The 21595-nt window shown below is 39.4% G+C and overlaps 1 protein-coding gene across 1 annotated transcript in view; it reads right to left on the bottom strand.

Annotated features, from left to right (window-relative positions):
• gch1 (GTP cyclohydrolase 1) overlaps positions 1 to 21595 on the bottom strand; it is a 79370-nt gene that overhangs the window by 33656 nt on the left and 24119 nt on the right. Inside the window, exon 2 of the mRNA XM_061975058.2 lies at positions 6481 to 6590. Within this exon, the coding sequence (XP_061831042.1) occupies positions 6481 to 6590 (110 nt within the window). The remainder of the gene's footprint in view (positions 1 to 6480; positions 6591 to 21595) is intronic.

Below are 21595 nucleotides of genomic sequence, written 5' to 3'. Positions count from 1 at the left end.
TTCTTCAAGCAAGCTCCACTGGTCAGCCTTAAGATCCAGAAAATGCTTCCCTCTTTGAGTGACCTCCGGATCTGACAGAGTTGCTGTTATTGGCCACCTCTGCTCAAGCAGGCGACTAACGTATTTTCCGCATCATTAGCCGCACCTAAAAACCACAAATTTACTCAAAAGCTGACAGTGCGGCTTTTAACCCGGTGCGCTTTATATATGGATAAATATTAAGATTCATTTTCATAAAGTTTCGGTCTCGCAACTTCGGTAAACAGCCGCCATCTTTTTTCCCGGTAGAACAGGAAGCGCTTCTTCTTCTACGCAAGCAACCGCCAAGGTAAGCACCCGCCCCCATAGAACAGGAAGCGCTTCTTCTTCTACTGTAAGCAACCACCCGCCCCCGGAAGAAGAAGAAGAGCGCGGATTTTCGTTTCATTTCCTTTGTGTGTTTACATCTGTAAAGACCAGACCACAAAATGGCTCCTACTAAGCGACACGCGTATAACGCAGAATTTAAACTTAAGGCAATAAGTCATGCCGAAGAACACGGAAATAGAGCAGCAGCAAGAGAATATAACATAAATGAATCAATGGTGCGTAGGTGGAGGAAGCAAGAAGATGACCTGCGCCAGGTAAAGAAGACAAAACAGAGTTTCCGAGGGAACAAAGCAAGATGGCAACTGTTGGAGGACAAACTGGAACAGTGGGTTGTTGAGCAGAGAGCAGCAAGCAGAAGTGTCAGCACCATCACTATTCGAATGAAGGCAACAACGCTAGCAAGCGAACTTCACCTGGATGATTTTAAAGGTGGTGCTTCTTGGTGTTTCCGGTTCATGAAAAGACGCTTATAGACTACGGTGTCATCACGGACTACAAAGGCGGACTCGCACAATTTTTCAGGATTTATAGAGATCCCAAATACAGATCAGCAGGTACCAGAAGGTAGGAAAAGTTGTGTTTGCATAATATTGCGAAACAAAGTGCCAGATAATATGTCTTACCTTATACACACACTTTTCAATTCGGACACCGAAGACGAAGAATTCGAAGGATTTACGAATGAAGAATAACTTCAGAAAGTGAGCGCTATGTTTATTTTGTGTGTTGTGACATTAACGTTCGAGCAACATTATGTTGCTATTGCTCTGCACTATTTTGAATTTTACTATGTTTGTGATTGCACATTTGCGTACATTTTGGGACAGAGTTGTTAGAACGCTGGTTTTTAATATATTATTAAAGTTTGACTGACCTATCTGACTGTTTTTTTGACATTCCCTTTAGCGCAGCGTAGGCGCGGCTTATAGTCCGGGGCGGCTTATAGGTGGACAAAGTTTTGAAATATGCCATTCATTGAAGGTGCGGCTAATAACCCGGGGCGGCTTATAGTGCAGAAAATACGGTAATCATGTAAAAGGAACTGTTCCATCTCACAGACACATCTTGTATGAGGCTGTGGTCTGGAGAACCCATTTGTTTTTGCTTAACCTTTAGTTTTGTACTGGATAGCTCACTTTTTCTGAAGTGCTCGACCAAACTTCTTGCTGCTCCTAAAGCTCTGCTGATGTGGTTGTCCTTTAGAGCATGGTTAACTACAAGCTGTAGAGTATGGCCAACACATCTGAGGGATGAAACACCATGTCCTTCCTCAAGAACTCTTAAAGCTGCAACAACATTTGCAGCATTGTCATGTACAATGACTTGTACTAGTTTTATGTTTATTTCAAACTTATTGACAACATCCTCAATCCAAGAGGCAATGTTTTCTGCAGTGTGCTTTTCAATGAGGGGCATTGTTGTCAAGTTAATTGAGGCAAGCTCCCACTCATCATTAACAAAGTGAATGGTGACACCAAGGTAAGCTTCAGTGGCCATACTTGTCCATGCATCAGTTGTGAGTGTCAGTTTTCCTTTCACATTTTTCAGGATTGCTTTGACTTCATTCATTTTCTTTGTGTATTTTTGCTTCATAAGCTTAGTGAAGTGGGTTCTTGATGGTAGTGTGTAGCCAGAGTGAAACCGTTTGATCATTTTTTGAAACCCTTCCCCTTCTACCATATTTAATGGCCTCATGTCTATGACCATCATTTCCAGGACACCATCAGTCAGGTCAGCGGCCACTTGGGGTGTGCATTCAGTCCCATGCCTCTTTGGAAAAAAATCCTGGACACTGCTTTGTCGTTTGCTGCAACATAAGAGACAACAATTAATTTTCATTTTAAATATACCCAAATACAGCTTACTTTAATACAAAAGGTTAATTAAACTACACACATTATCTTGTTAAATTGGGTTAATAACACAACGATAGTATGATTAAAGTGAAGTTAATTGTTCGTTTGTACATAGTATATGTAACTGTTAATGTTGTAAAAGATATTTGCACAACTTATTAACGTTAGCGTTAAAGATAGTATATGTAACTGTTAATGTTGTAAAAGGTATTTGCACAACTTATTAACGTTAGCGTTAAAGATAGTATATGTAACTGTTAATGTTGTAAAAGGTATTTGTACAACTTAACGTTTGCGTTAAAGATAGTATATGTAACTGTTAATGTTGTAAAAGGTATTTGCACAACTTATTAACGTTAGCGTTAAAGATAGTATATGTAACTGTTAATGTTGTAAAAGGTATTTGTACAACTTATTAACGTTAGCGTTAAAGAGGAGCGCGTCTTTGTAAACACTGAACAGGCACGTCAAACGCGCCTCTCAGAGCAAAACGGTGCTTTAGTTTATGAATTTACAACACAGATACAAATAACACATTCATGTTTTTGTGTAATAATGACAACGTATACTCACGCGGATGATTGACTCGTTGATGGTGATGGGAAGAACGCTGTCGGATGTTTTCTTTTTAGATGCTCGTTCATAGCCGTTGTGCTGCTGTGATACGCCATTTCCGCTCGACACAGTGTGCATAAAACAACATTATTAGGCCGTTTATTAAAATACTCCCACACTTTTGACGACTTTTGGCGTGTTTTTTTCCCCTCGCTCGCATCGTTTGCTCTGCGCTCCGCCATGACAGTTGTGTGACGTAAATATGCGACGCGCCGACGCACAAAAATGACGTCGACGTATTTACGTAACCGATGACGTCGACTACGTCGACGCGTCGTTTCAGCCTTGAATCTGTTACAATACTGTTAAAATGTTGGTTACTGTAGTTTTATTGAAAATTGCTTGAGTATTGAAAATGAGGGCAGAAAATATTTCCTTTTGTTAATTCAGCATAAAGGGTTGGTTGCACGTTATTCAATTAAGATGTGAATGTATTGACCATTAATTGTTGTTTACTTGCTTGTTTATGTCAATAATTCATTTTTGGCTAATTCCCTTACAAGAAATAAATATAGGAAATTTCATATTCAACATCTTAAATTGCTTGCATCAATTGGGGTCTATCCTACTGACTTTAAAACGGCAGTGCTGAAGCCTCTGCCAAAGAAGAGCAATTTAAATGCTGACCATTTGAATAATTATAGACCTGTATCGAACTTCCAATTTTTAAGTAAAATTTTGGAAAAAAAATGTTTTTGAACAATTACATGATTTTTTTTAAATAAATGTAATATTTTATATAAGTTTCAGTCTGTATTTAGGGTGAACCACAGTACAGTCTGCCTTTTTGAAGATCGTCAACGATCTCAGGTTGTGTGCTGACTCTCAAAAACTGTCAGTCTTGATTCTACTGGATTTTAGTGCAGTTTGAGTACATCAACTCATTCTTTTAAATATACCCAAAACACTTGGTACAGTTCACAAGTGGTTTACTTCATATCTTTCAGACAAAACATGTGGGGTAAATATGGATACATGCTCCTCAAAGACCCATAAAACCACTTGTGGTGTCCCTCAAGGATCTATTTTAGGTCCTATTATTTTGAATAATTTAATGATTCCACTTGGCTCTGTCATCAAGAGACAAGGAATTAATTTCCACAGTTGTGCATGTCTCCTGATGACACAAGGCCAATTGTCAGAGGTGGGTAGTAACGCGCAACAATTACTCAGTTATATTTACTTAAGTAACTTTTTTAATAAATTGTACTTGTCAGAGTAGTTTTAATGGAACATAATTTTAACTTTTACTTGAGTATTTTTGTTAAGGAGAAACGCTACTTTTACACCGTTACATTTAATTTAATTCCGATCTTCACATTTCACTTACATTTCATATCACAATTATTTATTATCTATTAAGGCTTGCAAAGATGTATTCATTTATGAGCGAGCCTTCTTCCGGCAGGCACTGTCACATGACTCTGTTTCACCAATCCAACATAAGCACAAATGACACTTGACCCCATTTAACCAATCAAACGGAGCCTGGCATTCGACGTGCCAGCGGTGAGAGACTGTTGATGCCAAACAAGCACACAGTACAGATTGAGAAGCTGAAATACGTTGGTATTTTAAAGTATATGATACAATTGAGATTTACTTGTTTAATAAGTGTCAGATTGTTCCCAAAGATTACACTTTGTGTGACATGATGCCAGCACATTACAGCTGTTTGAGAAAACTGGTGAACCGAAAGCTCCTAAAACAGTTGACTAAAATAGCAATCTTTTTGTATGTTTTGTTGTTCATAATAACCACAATTGTCATTTAAACGCATTAAATAATTACTAACCAACCCATATGGCAGCGGAAAATACTAGAAAGTAGATCTGGAGCTTGAAAGTTACTATCACTAGCATAATGGCATGTAGCATTTTCTTTTTCCACTGTATTAACATTACCACATACTGTAGCTAAACAAGTAGAAATGATCACAATCACCCCCAGGTGTACAAGAGGCACACTGCATATGGCCAACAGTCACAATAGAGATAAGAGCATGGAAATTACAACTTCACATGTAGGTGTGAAAATAGAAGAAATCGAATTGACAAATCAGACTAATTCAGTGCATAGATACGTACTGACCGTAAAAAGTGACATGACGTCAGATAAGGCAGTACAAATCTTCAGTGATTACTTTCAAACTAGTAAAAAGCACCTGTGTCAGTAGAAATGTTCACATCTCAGCCTACAAGAATTCCACTTCCAACTGGAGAAAACATCTTGCAGTAAATTGTATATGATTTTTTAGTCTTACATGCACACACACCAACTATGGCTGTAGTCCATCCATCCATCCATCCATTTTCTACCGCTTATTCCCTTTGGGGCCGCGGGGGGCGCTGGAGCCTTGGCTGTAGTCCAAGAACCATAAAAAATAGCTACTAAATGAATCAGAAGTTACTCACAAGTTACTAAATACTTCAGTAGTTTATTCATGGAATACTTGCTTACTTGCAGGGGTGCCCACACTTTTTCAGCAGGCGAGCTACTTTTTAAATGACCAAGTCGAGGTGATCTACCTCATATATACATATACACACACACACACACACACTCACATATATATATATATATATATATATATTTACACACACACACACATTTATATATATATAAATTTACACACACACACACATTTATATATATATAATTTATATTTATTTATTTTGCCGTTTTTGTTCACATGTGAAAGGTGTTTTAATGAATATACATGCATGTTTAACACATATAGATTCCTTTCTTTCATGAAGACAAGAATATAAGTTGGTGTATTACCTGATTCTGATGACTTGCATTGATTGGAATCAGACAGTAGTGATGATAACGTCCACAGGAACTGTTCGGTCAGTCTTTAGGCTTTTGACGGGAGGTACGGTTGAAATAAAAAAGTGTATTTTTTCCTTCACACTGAGCTGGCAGTAGCCAGCATCATTTCACAAGATCCTCGGGCGCCTTGAATTTCAATCAAGTGACGAAAGTGACGTCGTAGTGAAGATTTATGATCGCTCATTTTTAGGTCTATTTTTTTTCATGCCTGGCTGGCGGTCGACTGACACAGCCTACGCGATCGACCGGTAGCTCGCGATCCACTGGTAGCTCGCGATCCACCGGTAGCTCGCGATCCACCGGTAGCTCGCGATCGACGTAATGGGCACCGCTGTTCTAAAGTAACCGTAATCTGACTTGAGTACAATTTTTGGGTACTCTACCCACCTTTGCCAATCGATAGTCTTCTAAATTGCATTATAGATATTCAATCCTGGATGACTGATAACTTTTTACAGCTTAACCAGGATAAGAATGAAGATTTAGTCATTGGCCCTGAGGTCCTGAGAGAGAAACACATATCGAAACTACAAGCAGTGTCTTTAATTCCACCACTCCAAGGAGAAATATGAATATGAATTCACACACAGTACATGGGTTGTCATTATAAGACTTACCGGTAATTTGGTCCCACTGTACTCCTTTACCTATAGGTTTTATTGTCATTGCTTTCTTTTTTTTGTTGTTGTTGTTTTTTTTACAATTTCCTTAGATCCTAACAGAGAGCAATAATCATGTTTCTGTTTTTCCCTGAATACCAATCACTGTGTAAGCTTGTGTGTGTGCGTGTAGTTGCATTTCTTACCCTGCCAATGATGGGCACTAGGTGATGTTCGCACATCGAGAACACGTCTATGTCTTTGACGATCACCATCTCGTCGTGGTCCTCATCAAAGATGGCATCGTTGAGCACATCTGCATGGAAAAACAATAGGATTATCAACCAAACTCTCAGTTGGCAATTTAAATATATTTGAGGCAGTGTTCAAACATTCGACTATTTGTCAGGTTTTTCTTGGACCTCACCTCTGTCACTGTGGTTATCTTGAAAGTGTGTATTTGTCTGCACAGACATCAGCTACTAATGATAGTGTTGCTTCCATACACTGCTGCTGCTTTATTGCTTTTTTTATTTATTTATTTTTCTTCTTTTCTTTTTTTTGGTCACCGGGGTTTCATTCAATAAAGTGCTTTATGGGTTTGTGATGACGGAGACTCCTCGCAGCCATACCTTGGCAGTTTTTAATTTCCTGACTGACAATCAGTTAAAGGTGGTAAAAAAAAAACACCAGGAGACAGGACTTGTTGCTGCTGCGTATTACAGGACTGTGAGTAAACACAAAGTCAGGTAGGAAAATAATACAAGCATGGTGGCACATTAAAAATTGTTCTTGAAGAAATGTGTTTGTTTTCACACATAAAAACAAAGCACACACAGAAGAGAAAGCGCAGTAAATACAGTAAATTGATTCTCTGTAGATACGGTGCTTAGCATCAATGCTAAAACTTTGCATTTATTTATAGAATTATTATTTAATAACCAAGCAACTTTTAGTATTTCTTTATGTGGAGTTTATCCTCCCTATGCTTGTACTGTACAGGTTTTTGTTTTCATCCCACATTCCAAAAACATGCATTTTATGTCACGCTTATGACGACAAACTCATCAAGTCCTGGCCCGCCGTGTTCTTATTAAAAGGTAGAGGTGAGAATCTTTGGGTACCTCACAATTTGATTCAATTCTAATTATTGGGCTCACAATTTGATTCACATCATATTTTATTTGACTATTATGTAAATTATAATAAAACCTTTTCAAAACAGGTTACAGGTTAAAAAAGCTCCTTTTGGCTGCTGACTTGCGATTTACACCCACAGTGCTGGTTTAAAAACATATTTTTAAAATGTTATTTGTTAAATCACATAATTTTAATTCAATCCAATAATAGAAAATAGAGCAACCCCAAATCCAATCCAAGTCCATATTTACAATACTTAGAAATTTACAAGACAATTGAGAAGTGTAGCAAGTCACGAGTAAAACAGCCAGTCCAGGGTTCCTGCTTCACACAGATCTAAATACGCACACACATAGATTGTATTACACACACACTCATCTGGATACGCACACACAGATTGTATAACAAGCACACAAATCTGGATACACACACACACATCTTTCTTGGCAAAAGTGTCGCAAACGTCATGTGCACACACAGATTGTATAACAAGCACACAAATCTGGATACACACACACACACACACATCTTTCTTGGCAAAAGTGTCGCAAACGTCATGTGTAAAAAGACATACTATCTACTGTTCTTGCCTCACACCAATCTGATTACGGACACACACATTTTTTTACACACACAAAGATTGAAATACAGACAGACAGATTTATTTATACCCACAGACAAATCATAATATGGACACACAATTTAAAACACGCACACAAATCGATAAACAGACAGACAAATTAATACACAGACAGCTAAATTGGATTACAGTATCACAGATTGAGCTATGTGTTCGCTAATAATTTTGCTACAATAATACTTCCTTAATTGATACACAGTACTGTGTATTGTAGATTAAAAAAAAATGGCCCCAAAACGCTGCCTTGGGGGACCAGTGTTAGCCTTCTAAGATAGTTAGATTTGGTGCCATATACGGATATGCACAGTTTTCTATAAAACAAATAAAACTGAAAACAAAATAGTGCTTCCTGTAAAAAAATCACAGCCAGTCAATTTGGCTAAAAGAACACTGTGGCTAACTGTATTAAAAGCCTTTTTAAATTCTAAAAATACAGCCCCTACACTACACATGCATTTTCGTCAAGTAGGATGTAAGGATGTGAGAGAATTGTGTCTGCTCAATTGTTTTGCCACATTTCTCAGCTACCTTGGAGATTACAGGGAGAACACTGATTGGTCAATAGTTGATTATTTCTGTTTTATCACTAGTCTTTACATGACACTTTGTTAAAATATTCATTTATCAAATGTGTGATGAGTAAAAGTAGGGAATCATTGCATATTTTAAAAGTCTGTCTATCCTGTAGACATCATTTGGAAATATGATGCACCCATCGATCGGTTAATTTTCATGATAAAGTATGGGATCGGCTATTGCCGATTAATGCCTTTCAATGACAATCACAAAAGTCAATCATCTCTGGCTGATACTTTGCTTACTTTTCATCTCTCGACTGAAAGAGATAATTGTGTATAGTGTGGAGCCACTCCCCTAAATTAATAACCTTCATCTCTATTGTTGCAAATAAACAACATTTCTTAGTACACTCAAAGTTCGATATAACGCGGCCATTGGGGTCCATTAAATACAGACCGCGTTATTCCCAAGATCGCGTTATATAGAAATCCTTATTTTTTTCACCCTTTTCTTTTAAAAAAAATACAATAAAATGATCCTCAAACCAGACATGACGTGAAAGGTGGATTGTGCTCCCACGTCACAGAATGACTCAGCTGGCTAGCTGAGAGGTTGTCCCTGCTCGAGAGTCATGTCCGCCAGTTAGAGCAGAGTACCTTGCTAGCGTTAGCCATATTGAGCTAACAAGCCCAGTTTGTAGCAGCCCTAAACGTCCCACAAGCTACGGTTACGCATACCTAATTTAGCTCGTTGGCTAGTCCTACACAGCAGTCTACCGGCCACCACAACGCGATGTTAAGGGGCAAAAATTTGAGGTCATTGAGTGTATCTTAATTATCATTGTCATGTATCATTGTCGCTGGAAGGCAAGGCCTAAACATGTGACACACAGAAAAAGAGGAACCTGGACCAAATTGCTAAGCTAACTGCTTTTCTTAACATCACTGATTATTACTCACTGCAGACTTCCAACAAACATAATAAAACATCACTTAGTGTAAAAGGATTCCAATAGATAGAATCTTGTTATATTCCCCTTTAGATGAAGAATGACACATAATCTTCGCGAAGAAAAAGGGGATGGAACCAAACATCTTTCCGTGTCGTTCTCGATTATTGCGGGTCTAAATTGTCTGTCTAAGTGTACAAACGTGTCGGAATACATCCTCATTCTTTTACTGTACAGGTAAGAGGCATGATTTATGAATTAGTATAAAGTTTGACGAGCAAGGAAACGAGGAAGCAGCTGATCAATCGGTCATGTCAACATTGGCATGCAAGCTTGCGATTAGGGTGCCACTAAGAATAGCTTTTGTCTGCGTTAGCACTTATAATACCAATATCATTAATACTTGGTAAATATTCAAGTCATGAAATGTAAATGGAGTATTGTAGGCGGTTTTTGGCATACTTGCCAACCCTCCCGGATTTTCCGGGAGACTCCCGAAATTCAGCGCCTCTCCCGAAAACCTCCCGGGACAAATTTTCTCCCGAAAATCTCCCGAAATTCAGGCGGAGCTGTAGGCCACGCCCCCTACAGCTCCATGCGGACCTGAGTCCGCTTTCCCACAATATAAAGAACGTCTACAGTAAAGCAGTCCGTCTGCCGTAAACAGCAATGTTGTGACACTCTTAAACAGGACAATACTGCCATCTAGTGCATTTGATGAAAGCACTTTTGTGCGTGCCACACAGCAATGCATCATCAGAGAGGCTGTTCAGCATGGTTAGAAAGATAGTGACAGAAAATAGAACAAGGATGGACAATTCAACCCTTAACTCAACAATGAGTAGATGAGTGTTGTGTGTGTGTATATGTGTAAATGAACACTGAAATTCAAGTATTTCTTTTATATATATATATATATATATATATATATATATATATATATATATATATATATATATATATATATATATATATACATACATACATACAGGTAAAAGCCAGTAAATTAGAATATTTTGAAAAACTTGATTTATTTCAGTAATTGCATTCAAAAGGTGTAACTTGTACATTATATTTATTCATTGCACACAGACTGATGCATTCAAATGTTTATTTCATTTAATTTTGATGATTTGAAGTGGCAACAAATGAAAATCCAAAATTCCGTGTGTCACAAAATTAGAATATTACTTAAGGCTAATACAAAAAAGGGATTTTTAGAAATGTTGGCCAACTGAAAAGTATGAAAATGAAAAATATGAGCATGTACAATACTCAATACTTGGTTGGAGCTCCTTTTGCCTCAATTACTGCGTTAATGCGGCGTGGCATGGAGTCGATGAGTTTCTGGCACTGCTCAGGTGTTATGAGAGCCCAGGTTGCTCTGATAGTGGCCTTCAACTCTTCTGCGTTTTTGGGTCTGGCATTCTGCATCTTCCTTTTCACAATACCCCACAGATTTTCTATGGGGCTAAGGTCAGGGGAGTTGGCGGGCCAATTTAGAACAGAAATACCATGGTTTGGGGTGCCATGTCATCTGCTGGTGTCGGTCCACTCTGTTTCCTGAGATCCAGGGTCAACGCAGCCGTCTACCAGCAAGTTTTAGAGCACTTCATGCTTCCTGCTGCTGACCTGCTCTATGGAGATGGAGATTTCAAGTTCCAACAGGACTTGGCGCCTGCACACAGCGCAAAATCTACCCGTGCCTGGTTTACGGACCATGGTATTTCTGTTCTAAATTGGCCTGCCAACTCCCCTGACCTTAGCCCCATAGAAAATCTGTGGGGTATTGTGAAAAGGAAGATGCAGAATGCCAGACCCAAAAACGCAGAAGAGTTGAAGGCCACTATCAGAGCAACCTGGGCTCTCATAACACCTGAGCAGTGCCAGAAACTCATCGACTCCATGCCACGCCGCATTAACGCAGTAATTGAGGCAAAAGGAGCTCCAACCAAGTATTGAGTATTGTACATGCTCATATTTTTCATTTTCATACTTTTCAGTTGGCCAACATTTCTAAAAATCCCTTTTTTGTATTAGCCTTAAGTAATATTCTAATTTTGTGACACACGGAATTTTGGATTTTCATTTGTTGCCACTTCAAATCATCAAAATTAAATGAAATAAACATTTGAATGCATCAGTCTGTGTGCAATGAATAAATATAATGTACAAGTTACACCTTTTGAATGCAATTACTGAAATAAATCAAGTTTTTCAAAATATTCTAATTTACTGGCTTTTACCTGTATAGCTAGAATTCACTGAAAGTCAATTATCTCTTTTATATATATATACATATATATACAGGTAAAAGCCAGTAAATTAGAATATTTTGAAAAACTTGATTTATTTCAGTAATTGCATTCAAAAGGTGCAACTTGTACATTATATTTATTCATTGCACACAGACTGATGCATTCAAATGTTTATTTCATTTAATTTTGATGATTTGAAGTGGCAACAAATGAAAATCCAAAATTCCGTGTGTCACAAAATTAGAATATTACTTAAGGCTAATACAAAAAAGGGATTTTTAGAAATGTTGGCCAACTGAAAAGTATGAAAATGAAAAATATGAGCATGTACAATACTCAATACTTGGTTGGAGCTCCTTTTGCCTCAATTACTGCGTTAATGCGGCGTGGCATGGAGTCGATGAGTTTCTGGCACTGCTCAGGTGTTATGAGAGCCCAGGTTGCTCTGATAGTGGCCTTCAACTCTTCTGCGTTTTTGGGTCTGGTATTCTGCATCTTCCTTTTCACAATACCCCACAGATTTTCTATGGGGCTAAGGTCAGGGGAGTTGGCGGGCCAATTTAGAACAGAAATACCATGGTCCGTAAACCAGGCACGGGTAGATTTTGTGCTGTGTGCAGGCGCCAAGTCCTGTTGGAACTTGAAATCTCCATCTCCATAGAGCAGGTCAGCAGCAGGAAGCATGAAGTGCTCTAAAACTTGCTGGTAGACGGCTGCGTTGACCCTGGATCTCAGGAAACAGAGTGGACCGACACCAGCAGATGACATGGCACCCCAAACCATCACTGATGGTGGAAACTTTACACTAGACTTCAGGCAAGGTGGATCCTGTGCCTCTCCTGTCTTCCTCCAGACTCTGGGACCTCGATTTCCAAAGGAAATGCAACATTTGCATGGTTGGGTGATGGTTTGGGGTGCCATGTCATCTGCTGGTGTCGGTCCACTCTGTTTCCTGAGATCCAGGGTCAACGCAGCCGTCTACCAGCAAGTTTTAGAGCACTTCATGCTTCCTGCTGCTGACCTGCTCTATGGAGATGGAGATTTCAAGTTCCAACAGGACTTGGCGCCTGCACACAGCGCAAAATCTACCCGTGCCTGGTTTACGGACCATGGTATTTCTGTTCTAAATTGGCCCGCCAACTCCCCTGACCTTAGCCCCATAGAAAATCTGTGGGGTATTGTGAAAAGGAAGATGCAGAATGCCAGACCCAAAAACGCAGAAGAGTTGAAGGCCACTATCAGAGCAACCTGGGCTCTCATAACACCTGAGCAGTGCCAGAAACTCATCGACTCCATGCCACGCCGCATTAACGCAGTAATTGAGGCAAAAGGAGCTCCAACCAAGTATTGAGTATTGTACATGCTCATATTTTTCATTTTCATACTTTTCAGTTGGCCAACATTTCTAAAAATCCCTTTTTTGTATTAGCCTTAAGTAATATTCTAATTTTGTGACACACGGAATTTTGGATTTTCATTTGTTGCCACTTCAAATCATCAAAATTAAATGAAATAAACATTTGAATGCATCAGTCTGTGTGCAATGAATAAATATAATGTACAAGTTACACCTTTTGAATGCAATTACTGAAATAAATCAAGTTTTTCAAAATATTCTAATTTACTGGCTTTTACCTGTATATATATATATATATATATCCATCCATCCATTTACTACCACTTATTCCCTTCGGGGTCGCGGGGATATATATATATGAAATACTTGACTTGGTGAATTCTAGCTGTAAATATACTCCTCCCCTCTTAACCACGCCCCCAACCACGCCCCCGCCCCAACCACGCCCCCCGCACCCACCCCCCACCTCCCGAAATTGGAGGTCTCAAGGTTGGCAAGTATGGTTTTTGGATGGTTATTTATTGGGTTTTATGGGTGGAGTAGAGGACCTCCCATTGACTATGTTGTAAGCGGAGACTTTTATTTAAAACATTTTACGAGTTAGAATACATTAAAAAAATGACATCCGTCGCCATATCTTTTATAATGATTGTGAACGATAGGAAAAATTGTTTAAAAAGTGCAATTCCCCTTTATATAAATCATGCTCCTACGATGTGTTGAATGAGCATCACAGATCTATAATCTGTAACACCTTTTCTGAATCGCAATATAGACAACAGAAATATATGCACATTGACACTTAATTCTGTGTGTGAGGCTGTAGGTCGCGTCAACGGTGCATTTGTGCATCTGGAATGACTCAAACGCAAGAAAATGCATAACGAAAGACATCTTTTTCATGTAGGAGATAGAGCATATTACAGTAATACAGGTAAAAGCCAGTAAATTAGAATATTTTGAAAAACTTGATTTATTTCAGTAATTGCATTCAAAAGGTGTAACTTGTCCATTATATTTATTCATTGCACACAGACTGATGCATTCAAATGTTTATTTCATTTAATTTTGATGATTTGAAGTGGCAACAAATGAAAATCCAAAATTCCGTGTGTCACAAAATTAGAATATTACTTAAGGCTAATACAAAAAAGGGATTTTTAGAAATGTTGGCCAACTGAAAAGTGTGATAATGAAAAATATGAGCATGTACAATACTCAATACTTGGTTGGAGCTCCTTTTGCCTCAATTACTGCGTTAATGCGGCGTGGCATGGAGTCGATGAGTTTCTGGCACTGCTCAGGTGTTATGAGAGCCCAGGTTGCTCTGATAGTGGCCTTCAACTCTTCTGCGTTTTTGGGTCTGGCATTCTGCATCTTCCTTTTCACAATACCCCACAGATTTTCTATGGGGCTAAGGTCAGGGGAGTTGGCGGGCCAATTTAGAACAGAAATACCATGGTCCGTAAACCAGGCATGGGTAGATTTTGCGCTGTGTGCAGGCGCCAAGTCCTGTTGGAACTTGAAATCTCCATCTCCATAGAGCAGGTCAGCAGCAGGAAGCATGAAGTGCTCTAAAACTTGCTGGTAGACGGCTGCGTTGACCCTGGATCTCAGGAAACAGAGTGGACCGACACCAGCTGGACTGCTGCTGAGTGGTCCAAAGTCATGTTTTCTGACGAAAGCAAATTTTGCATTTCCTTTGGAAATCGAGGTCCCAGAGTCTGGAGGAAGACAGGAGAGGCTCAGGATCCACGTTGCCTGAAGTCTAGTGTAAAGTTTCCACCATCAGTGATGGTTTGGGGTGCCATGTCATCTGCTGGTGTCGGTCCACTCTGTTTCCTGAGATCCAGGGTCAACGCAGCCGTCTACCAGCAAGTTTTAGAGCACTTCATGCTTCCTGTTGCTGACCTGCTCTATGGAGATGGAGATTTCAAGTTCCAACAGGATTTGGCGCCTGCACACAGCGCAAAATCTACCCGTGCCTGGTTTACGGACCATGGTATTTCTGTTCTAAATTGGCCCGCCAACTCCCCTGACCTTAGCCCCATAGAAAATCTGTGGGGTATTGTGAAAAGGAAGATGCAGAATGCCAGACCCAAAAACGCAGAAGAGTTGAAGGCCACTATCAGAGCAACCTGGGCTCTCATAACACCTGAGCAGTGCCAGAAACTCATCGACTCCATGCCACGCCGCATTAACGCAGTAATTGAGGCAAAAGGAGCTCCAACCAAGTATTGAGTATTGTACATGCTCATATTTTTCATTTTCATACTTTTCAGTTGGCCAACATTTCTAAAAATCCCTTTTTTGTATTAGCCTTAAGTAATATTCTAATTTTGTGACACACGGAATTTTGGATTTTCATTTGTTGCCACTTCAAATCATCAAAATTAAATGAAATAAACATTTGAATGCATCAGTCTGTGTGCAATGAATAAATATAATGTACAAGTTACACCTTTTGAATGCAATTACTGAAATAAATCAAGTTTTTCAAAATATTCTAATTTACTGGCTTTTACCTGTATATTCCCTAAATATAATTAAAAAATAAAACTTAAGAAAAAAAACACTAACAGACACCAAAACGCCTTAATTGAAGTTGTTTTAACCAATCCCTTCAGTCATCCAGCAGCTATAAAATGATAAAAGAAATTGCTGAATAGACAATATGTCGAATATATTTTATATCTGTCAGTCCAAATATGTTGAAACACACGCAGGACGGAGGATTCTCTGTCCATCGTGTGTTTGCAACGCAAGCACATATTTACTCACAGATGTATGCATCTGTGTCAGATAGCACATTCTTTGAAAGGTGCAAAATAAAATGCAAAATATTGCTCCCAAAATGGTGATGAGTGTTGATAAATCACATTGAAACTGCTGTTTAATATATTTGCATCTTCTCCTTCCAGTATTGTGGGCATTTTGATGATGAGTATATATTCTGCATATTAATGAAAACAGTGACGCAAAATGGATTGCACGCCTTATTATGCTCACTTAAGAAACGCTATCCACTTTGCACACGTTTCGTAGATCAGTTTTGTGTGTGCAAATATTTTAGTACATGCACACCTTTAGTAAATCAGGCCCTATGAGTTGCTGGCACTGCATGAGACACTGCACATTGATAAAGTTCTGTGAAAATTATTGTCTTCTGTGCAAATTTAAAGAAAGTGAACAGTGGAAATGACAAATGAGGTTGTTGATACAAAGAAGCCTTTTTATTTATGCTTCATTTAGTCTTAGAGTTGATTTGCTTTGTAGATACACTGAGATTAAGTCTAAATTCATTGTGTTCTTCATGATGATTTTGAAACTGCACCATTTTTTTCCTCAGAATTTTCAACTAACTTGAAGTGTTTTGCCTAGAGGATTATTTGCAGAGGTGTGGACTCGAGTCACATGACTTGGACTCGAGTCAGACTCGAGTCATGAATTTGATGACTTTAGACTCGACTTGACAAAATGTAAAAAGACTTGCAACTCGACTTAGACTTTAACATCAATGACTTGTGACTTCACTTGGACTTGAGCCTTTTGAATTGACATGACTTGAGATGACTTGCTACTTTCCCCAAAACCCAAAGATGAAAAAGTTATTCGGGAGCGCTCCGTATTTTTCATTGTGTACTTGTCTATCAGCGTTGCGTGTGTCAGCTGGTGTGCTCTCAGTACAACAGCCAATCAAATTAGATCTACTTTGTTTTCATCACACAGCATTCATCCAATCAAATTGCAGGACAACCAACGAAGAAGACATGTCCAAACCACACGCCAGTGAACAAAAAATGATACCTAAAATAATTTCGTTTGGGTATAAAAATTACGAGGTGGTCAACACAAAACGGTTTGCAGTATGCAACACATGCGGTTCGAAAATGACTGATGGAGAGGCAACAACTTCCAACTTCGTCCGGCATTTGAAGTTGCACAAAGAACGGTAAGTTTTGAATGTAAGATAACGTTTATTGGCTAAGTAACGTGACTTTTATTTGCTGTGTAGTTAAATCAGTGAGGCTGTAAACTCACTGCTAACGTTATAACGTTATTGCAAACACGGGAATCTGTTGCAGTTCACTACCTTATTCATACTTTTTGTTCAGTGATTTTTTTTAAGCAGGGTTACGTTAGTCAATATATCACACGTAACGTTAGACGGCGGTCAGCAGCACCGCGTATTTTAGCCACCTAAAAAAAGACAAAAATAGTAAAATAAAGGTAAAATAAATACTACGCCCCCATCGTGCACAAATGACTGACAGACTCTTGGCTAATTTGGTCTTTTGCAAATGCAATGCAGCATAGGGCCCTGACATATAAAAAGTACAACTTTTTTGTTATGTTCACGTATATGTCATGTTTTTTCAATGTTAACACTTTTGTACAAATAAGTACATTTGCACTTTATTTTTCAATGTGTTTGTTCTGTAAAGGAATGAGTTAATGTTTAAAATGACTGGTTAATAGTGCTATTATAAAGTGCAATGTCAGCACAATTTTCTTTCCTGCAATTTAAAATGCACTTGTTTTAATAAATAAATACAGCGTTTGAAAAGCATACACAATCTGTGTTAATATATTAGTCTGTGGTTAAAAGGACTTGAAAGGACTCGAAACTCAAAATGCAGGACTTAGGACTTGACTTGAGACTTTCCAGTCTTGACTTTGGACTTGACTCGGGGCTTGCCTGTCTTGACTCGGGACTTGACTCGGACTTGAGGGCAAAGACTTGAGACTTACTTGTGACTTGCAAAACAATGACTTGGTCCCACCTCTGATTATTTGTGATATGTACATTTTCAGAATGTGCTTGTTCTATTATGCGCCAAAGTACAACAAAGAAAACAATCTGAAACTGTCGTAGTTGTATTTTTAAGTTGTTATGCCATGATTTTACCCGTCCGGCTCACGTGGGAATAGATTTTCCTCCATGCGGCCCCTGAGCTAAAATTAGTTGGACACCCCTGGTTTAGATATTGTGTACTATTGACTTTGCGTTGATCAAACAATTGTATGTAAAAAAAAGAAAATAAGGTACTAGTTTAAATGCTGAGTTGATTGTTACACGGTCAATTGCACGCACCATAAATACATTTGAACATTTACAGTTAAAGGGTCTGTTTTCAATTTCCTCAAAGTAACATTTTTTAAACCAAAAATGACAACAAAACCACCGGCTAGCTTATGATTCCATTACTGGTTTAACAAAACATATATCATTTTTTAAGTTTCTATATTTTCCACAATTACTATTCATATGTGCTACCGGGTTGATTACTGTAACGTATTATTTTCGGGTCTCCCTATGTCTAGCATTAAAAGATTACAGTTGGTACAAAATGCGGCTGCTAGACTTTTGACAAGAACAAGAAAGTTTGATCATATTACGCCTATACTGGCTCACCTGCACTGGCTTCCTGTGCACTTAAGATGCGACTTTAAGGTTTTACTACTTACGTATAAAATACTACACGGTCTAGCTCCAGCCTATCTTACCGATTGTATTGTACCATATGTCCCGGCAAGAAATCTGCGTTCAAAGAACTCCGGCTTATTAGTGATTCCCAGAGCCCAAAAAAAGTCTGCGGGCTATAGAGCGTTTTCTATTCGGGCTCCAGCACTATGGAATGCCCTCCCGGTAACAGTTAGAGATGCTACCTCAGTAGAAACATTTAAGTCCCATCTCAAAACTCATTTGTATACTCTAGCCTTTGAATAGCCCCCCTTTTTTAGACCAGTTGATCTGCCGTTTCTTTTCTTTTCTCCTCTGCTCCCCCCTATCCCTTGTGGAGGGGAAGACACACAGATCCGGTGGCCATGGATGGGGTGCTGGCTGTCCGGGGTCGGGACCCGGGGTGGACCGCTCGCCTGTATATTGGTTGGGAACATCTCTGCGCTGCTGACCCGTCTCCGCTCGGGATGGTTTCCTGCTGACCCCACTGTGGACTGGACTCTTACTGTTATGCTGGATCCACTATGGACTGGACTCTCACAATATTATGTTAGACCCACTCGACATCCATTGCATTCGGTCTCCCTAGAGGGGGGGGGTTACCCACATATGCGGTCCTCTCCAAGGTTTCTCATAGTCATTCACATCAACGTCCCACTGGGGTGAGTTTTTCCTTGCCCTTATGTGGGCTATACCGAGGATGTCGTTGTGGCTTGTGCAGCCCTTTGAGACTCTTGTGATTTAGGGCTATATAAATAAACATTGATTGATTGATTGATATTCTAAAAATGCAGACATGGTAGGTAGCACTGAGTTAAACCCTTTTTGTGCCACAGGTGGTCAAAGGATTTCCAATTTAAAATCAGCTACTCTAGCAGAGGAAGTGTGCTACCGGGTTGACACTGTAATAAAGTGGTAATTGGGTTTGGAGAGTGTTCTTGTTGTCAATCAGAATGTGTGGCAGCTTATAACACCTCGCTAGTACCAAAGTCATTTTTACTAAAGTAAAGCATGAATGGTGGCTGCTAGTGTTTGTTTTCAAACTGGATTCCAGGTGTGTTTGCAGAGTCAAAATACTCCAAATGACTTAGGAAAACATAAAGCACATGTTTCAAAGGTACATCATTGCAACTGTGTGCACCTTTACAATGACAGTGCATACATACATGACACGTACACAGAGAGTCACACTCTGACGGCTGGTGTACGTGGTCAGGTCAAGCCAAACCAAATAAAAGGCAGCTGGATGTCATCTTAGATCCTGCAGGTTGGCCTCAGGTAATGACAGTTTTACTCATCATCTATTCCATGTCTGGGAAAAAAACAATTCTAATTACATCCGGAAAGTATTCACAGCGCTTTACTTTTTTGACCTTTTCTTATATTACAGCCTTATTCTAAAATTTAATACATGCATTTTTGTTCTCAAAATCTTACAGACTCTATCCCATAGTGACAATGTGAAATAAAATGTTTTTTAATTTTTGCAAATTCATAAAATTGTGGCGTGGCTTGGTTGGTAGAGTGGCCGTGCCAGCAACTTGAGGGTTCCAGGTTCAATCCCCGCTTCAGCCATCCGAGTCACTGCAGTTGTGTCCTTGGGCAAGACACTTTACCCACCTGCTCCCAGTGCCACCCACACTGCTTTAAATGTAGCTTAAAGATGTACAGTATATAATGGGTTTCACTATGTAAAGCGCTTTGAGTCTCTAGAGAAAAAAAGCGCTATATAATTCACTTAACTTCAAATAAGTATTCACAGCCTTTGCTCAATACTTTGTTTTATGCGCCTTTGGCAGCATTTACAGCCTCAAGTCTTTTTGAATACGATGCTACAAGCTTGTCACACCTATCTTTGGGCAAAGTATTGAGCAAAGGCTGTGAATACATACAGGTAGAAGCCAGTAAATTAGAATATTTTGAAAAACTTGATTTATTTCAGTAATTGCATTCAAAAGGTGTAACTTGTACATTATATTTATTCATTGCACACAGACTGATGCATTCAAATGTTTATTTCATTTAATTTTGATGATTTGAAGTGGCAACAAATGAAAATCCAAAATTCCGTGTGTCACAAAATTAGAATATTACTTAAGGCTAATACAAAAAAGGGATTTTTAGAAATGTTGGCCAACTGAAAAGTATGAAAATGAAAAATATGAGAATGTACAATACTCAATACTTGGTTGGAGCTCCTTTTGCCTCAATTACTGCGTTAATGCGGCGTGGCATGGAGTCGATGACTTTCTGGCACTGCTCAGGTGTTATGAGAGCCCAGGTTGCTCTGATAGTGGCCTTCAACTCTTCTGCGTTTTTGGGTCTGGCATTCTGCATCATCCTTTTCACAATACCCCACAGATTTTCTATGGGGCTAAGGTCAGGGGAGTTGGCGGGCCAATTTAGAACAGAAATACCATGGTCCGTAAACCAGGCACGGGTAGATTTTGCGCTGTGTGCAGGCGCCAAGTCCTGTTGGAACTTGAAATCTCCATCTCCATAGAGCAGGTCAGCAGCAGGAAGCATGAAGTGCTCTAAAACTTGCTGGTAGACGGCTGCGTTGACCCTGGATCTCAGGAAACAGAGTAGACCGACACCAGCAGATGACATGGCACCCCAAACCATCACTGATGGTGGAAACTTTACACTAGACTTCAGGCAACGTGGATCCTGTGCCTCTCCTGTCTTCCTCCAGACTCTGGGACCTCGATTTCCAAAGGAAATGCAAAATTTGCTTTCGTCAGAAAACATGACTTTGGACCACTCAGCAGCAGTCCAGCTGGTGTCGGTCCACTCTGTTTCCTGAGATCCAGGGTCAACGCAGCCGTCTACCAGCAAGTTTTAGAGCACTTCATGCTTCCTGCTGCTGACCTGCTCTATGGAGATGGAGATTTCAAGTTCCAACAGGACTTGGCGCCTGCACACAGCGCAAAATCTACCCGTGCCTGGTTTACGGACCATGGTATTTCTCTTCTAAATTGGCCCGCCAACTCC

The sequence above is a fragment of the Nerophis lumbriciformis genome, linkage group LG15, assembly GCF_033978685.3.
Source record: "Nerophis lumbriciformis linkage group LG15, RoL_Nlum_v2.1, whole genome shotgun sequence".
NCBI classification, from domain to species: domain Eukaryota; kingdom Metazoa; phylum Chordata; class Actinopteri; order Syngnathiformes; family Syngnathidae; genus Nerophis; species Nerophis lumbriciformis.
The sequence above is the reverse complement of the archived record's forward strand: the minus strand, read 5'-3'. Positions and strand labels throughout refer to the sequence as shown.